The 4,721-nt window shown below is 39.1% G+C and overlaps 1 protein-coding gene across 1 annotated transcript; it reads left to right on the plus strand.

Annotated features, from left to right (window-relative positions):
- The first annotated feature begins 2,054 nt into the window (after window positions 1-2,054).
- On the plus strand, window positions 2,055-4,242 carry LOC114927767 (uncharacterized). The gene is made up of 4 exons (XM_029298710.1): window positions 2,055-2,292; window positions 2,389-3,283; window positions 3,376-3,439; window positions 3,541-4,242. Exons 1-4 carry the CDS (start codon window positions 2,055-2,057, stop codon window positions 4,240-4,242), a joined length of 1,899 nt encoding a protein of 632 aa, XP_029154543.1.
- The last annotated feature ends 479 nt before the right edge of the window (window positions 4,243-4,721 follow it).

Here is a 4,721-nt window from a genome sequence, read left to right on the forward strand (position 1 = left end):
CTAGCCTATACCACGAAGACTCTGATCTCACGGAATGGCTGGCTCGGTTGTCAGGTGAGCACTCGGTTGTCAGGCGATCAACCATGCATCGTGTATCAGGAATCCAAGAGATATTCACCCAATCTAAGGTAGAACGGAGGTGGTTGTCAGGCACACGTTCATAGGTGAGAATGATGATGAGTGTCACGGATCATCACATTCATCAAGTTGAAGAACAAGTGATATCTTGGAACAAGAACAAGCGGAATTGAATAGAAGAACAATAGTAATTGCATTAATACTCGAGGTACAGCAGAGCTCCACACCTTAATCTATGGTGTGTAGAAACTCCACCGTTGAAAATACATAAGAACAAGGTCTAGGCATGGCCGAATGGCCAGCCTCCCAAAGAGGGTTCAATCATAAAAACATGATCAAAAGCTCTAAATACAATAGTAAAAGGTCATATATATAGAGAACTAGTAGCCTAGGGTGTACAGAGATGAGTAAATGACATAAAAATCCACTTCCGGGCCCACTTGGTGTGTGCTTGGGATGAGCATTGGAGCATTTTCGTGTAGAGACTCTTCTTGGAGTTAAACGCCAGCTTTTATGCCAGTTTGGGCGTTTAACTCCCATTCTTGTGCCAGTTCCGGCGTTTAACGCTGGGAATTCTGAGGGTGACTTTGAACGCCGGTTTGGGCCATCAAATCTTGGGCAAAGTATGGACTATCATATATTGCTGGAAAGCCCAGGATGTCTACTTTCCAACGCCGTTGAGAGCGCGCCAATTGGGCTTCTATAGCTCCAGAAAATCCGCTTCGAGTGCAGGGAGGTCAGAATCCAACAGCATCTGCAGTCCTTTTTAGTCTCTGAATCAGATTTTTGCTCAGGTCCCTCAATTTCAGCCAGAAAATACCTGAAATCACAGAAAAACACACAAACTCATAGTAAAGTCCATAAAAGTGAATTTTAACTAAAAACTAATAAAAATATACTAAAAACTAACTAGATCATACTAAAAACATACTAAAAACAATGCCAAAAAGCGTACAAATTATCCGCTCATCAGCTGGGAAGACAACTCCAGAAGGTATCATGAAATGGTTTTCGATTCTGCTGGTCTAGAAGATCCTCATGTAGAGGCTAAAAACTTTTTTGATCTTCTTGAGGCAGCTCAAAAACCTTTGTGGGAAGGTTGTGTGCACTCTCAACTATCGATAGCTGTTAGAATGCTATGCATTAAGGCCGAGGAAAACCAATCACAGGAGTCATTTAAGCAGTGGGCCACCTTAATTAGGGAAATTGCTCCTAAGGGTAGTGCCATACCTAGGGATTACTATGAGGCTAAGAAGTTAGAGCAAAAGCTTGGATTGAAGGTAATCAAAATAGATTGTTGCTCAAACAATTGCATGTTGTATCGAAAAGACGATGCTGCTCTAACTAGTTGCAAGTTTTGTGAAGCACCTAGATTCAAGCCTATTTTCGATGGTGGTTGTAAGTCCAAGAGAGTTCCTGTCAAACGGATGCACTACTTACCCTTAATCCCTAGACTTCGAAGGCTTTACGCGTCAATGAGTTCAGCTCCGCACATGACGTGGCATATAAAAAACCAACGTGATGATGGTGTGATGATCCATCCGTCACATGGGGAGGCATGGAAAAGCTTTGACCGTATCCACTCTGATTTTGCTTTGGAGCCTAGAAATATTAGGTTAGGTCTTTGCTCTGATGGGTTTACCCCAAATATCCAATTTAGCAAGCCTTATTCTTGTTGGCCCGTAATTGTTATTCCATACAATCTACCTCCTGGAATGTGTATGAAAGATCCCTATTTGTTCTTGACTTGCTTAATACCTGGTCCTAATAACCCTAAAGCCAACATTGATGTATTCTTGGGACCCTTGATTGATGAATTAAATGAGTTGTGGAATCCTGGTGTTTTGACATATGATATTGTAGAAAAGAAGAATTTCGTCTTAAAGGCAGCATTGATGTGAACTATCAATAATTTTCCGGCTTATGGGATGTTGTCTGGGTGGATGGCACAAGGAAGATTGTCATGTCCTATTTGCATGGAGGATACCAAGTCTTTTACACTATCACATGGAGGCAAGGCATCATGGTTTGATTGTCATCGGAGGTTTTTGCCGATAAACCACCCTTATAGGCGCAATAAGAATGACTTCAGGAAGAATAAAATAGAAAGTGAAGAGGCTCCTACCAGATTAAGTGGTTTGGAGATTTGGAAAAGGATTAAAGGACTTGAGAAGATATCAGATAATGGAAAGTGGATCAAATCGCGAGAGTATGGTATTACTCACAATTGGACTAAGCAAAGTGTGTTTTGGGAGTTACCTTATTGAAAGGATAACCTGGTTCATCACTGTCTTGATGTAATGCATATAGAGAAGAATGTGCTTGATAACATAATGAATACTGTTATGGACACTGATAGAACTAAAGACAATGAAAAGGCTAGGTTAGACCTGGCTGAATTGTGCAAGCGTCCAGATTTACATTTGCGGCATGTCGGTGATAATTGTTGGTCCAAACCTAAGGCAGCTTATACTTTAACTTCTGAACAACAACAAGACGTGTATAGGTGGGTGCAACAACTTAGATTTCCAGATGGTTATGCATCTAACCTTGCTAGATGTGTAAGTCTTTCCCGGGGGAGGTTTATTGGTATGAAGAGCCATGATTGTCACATTTTTATGCAGTGCTTGCTTCCAACTGCATTCAGAGAACTACCTACAAATATATGGAAGCCTCTTACCGAGTTAAGCCAGTTTTTCAAAGACTTGTGCTCAACCACTCTCAAGGTTCATGATTTAGAGGTTATGGAGCAGAATATTCCCATTATCCTTTGCAAGTTAGAAAGGATATTTTCCCCGGGATTCTTTAATGTGATGGAGCATTTGCCAATTCATCTAGCATATGAGGCACGTGTGTGTGGACCTGTCCAATATAGGTGGATGTATCCGTTTGAACGGGTGATAGGAGCTTTCAAGCGAACAGTGAAAAATAGAGCAAGGGTTGAAGGTTTGATTTGTGAGGCTTTCTTGGCAAAGGAGACTTCAAGTTTTGTTTCTTTCTACTTTGAACCACATATCTTATCGAGGCGAACCCGTGAGGGAAGAAATGATGACGGCGGAGACACAATTAAAGCCTCTTTATCAATATTTAATAGACCTGGTCGCAAGGTTGGAAAAGTTAAAGATCATTGGTTAGATGAACGAGACAAGGCCGCAGCTCATTTGCATATTCTACTCAATGAAAGCAAAGTTAGCCCTTTCTATATGTAAGTGCCCAGATCTTTTATTAAACAGTTAATTACACTAGCTCTACTAATGAATCCCATAGCTTATAAACTCTAGTCCTACTTTCATCAAGGTTTTGGAAAGAAACTTGTCCTGGAGAAAGCGATGACCGATTTCCCCCTTGGTTTGCATCATATGTAAGTGCGTAAATTTGTATCATTTATTTTAAAAGTTTCTAACTAAAGATTTGCATCACATATCACTTCTATTAAATAATTTGTTGCATGTTTCTAACTAGGTTCAAAATCAATGCAATGAAATTGTTGATCCGGGTTTGCAATCACTTTCTTGGGGTCCTTCAAACAAAGCAACAAGTTATCCAATTTATAAAGTAAATGGATATACATTTCATACCCTTGTAAGGTCAAAAGGAAAAAAAACCGATAACACCGGTGTGTTTGTTAAAGGTGATATAGGCAACGGGGAAAGTGATTGGTTTGGAGTATTAGAAGATATACTCGAGCTTGAATACACTGGTAGTGACTCTAATCGAGTTGTTTTGTTCAAATGTCAATGGTATGATCCAAGTCGTCCAAATGGAACACGTATTCATAATGACTACAAAATAACTGAAGTCAACCATAGTAAAAGATATCGCCACTATGATCCTTTCATTGTCGCCCAAAAAGCTAAACAAGTTTACTTCTTACCTTATCCTGGAAATTGCAAGTCTATGTGGTGTGTTGTTGTAAACACTAAACCAAGAGGTCGAATTGAAATCAATCATGTACATGTAGAGGAGGATGAGGAAGGGAATGATGTAGCTTATCAAGCGGATGAGAGTAATCCTTCTAGGATTTCTGACACCGAGCCTCCTATCAGTCTTAAGTCTCCATTTGGAGAGGACCGCATTGTTGAATTGTCCATTGGCTCTAGTTCTGGGGCTAATAAAAATGATGATGATGATGTTGCAGACTTTAATGATGATATTGATTTTTAATAGGGTAATCATTTTTAGCTTGTATTGTTTTAGCTTATATTGTTCTTTACATATATTCTTCTTAATTTGTATGCTTAAAGCACCACTGGAATTTTTTTCTTGTCCCTTTTCTGAAATTTAGGAAGCTTCATATTCTTTCTTGTTGTTTTTAATCTCTTTCTTACAGTTTGGTTTGAAATTTAGATCAGAATAGTTTATTAAGCACTCTGGACTCGTTTTCTGGACTCATCAATGCACAAATTATTAGCTTTAAGAGTATAATTATTAGCTTTAAGATTCTTGATTAGACAAACCTGTTAGTGCTTTAAGAGTAGAATTATTAGCTTTGAGTGTGTATATTGGCTGTTTAACTTTTACTGTGTGATATTTTGCATAATAAATCAAATATGGAGCTGCCTCTATTCTTCAGGCTTTTAGTGCCTTTTGGTGTTTTGTGTTGGTTTTGTTGGTGGATTATTTTATCTGGCTTAGATGTGGAT

The sequence above is a fragment of the Arachis hypogaea genome, chromosome 5 (genome assembly GCF_003086295.3).
Source record: "Arachis hypogaea cultivar Tifrunner chromosome 5, arahy.Tifrunner.gnm2.J5K5, whole genome shotgun sequence".
Taxonomy (NCBI): Eukaryota; Viridiplantae; Streptophyta; class Magnoliopsida; order Fabales; family Fabaceae; genus Arachis; species Arachis hypogaea.

What these genes read in the sequence shown, in the direction of transcription:
- LOC114927767 (XM_029298710.1), top strand. Translation starts at nt 2,055, where the DNA reads ATGGAGGATACCAAGTCTTTTACACTATCACATGGAGGCAAGGCATCA. An exon ending in GATCAAATCGCGAGAGTATG is followed by an intron (nt 2,293 to 2,388) that starts GTATTACTCACA and finishes TAATGCATATAG; the next exon opens with AGAAGAATGTGCTTGATAAC. An exon ending in AAAGTTAGCCCTTTCTATAT is followed by an intron (nt 3,284 to 3,375) that starts GTAAGTGCCCAG and finishes ACTTTCATCAAG; the next exon opens with GTTTTGGAAAGAAACTTGTC.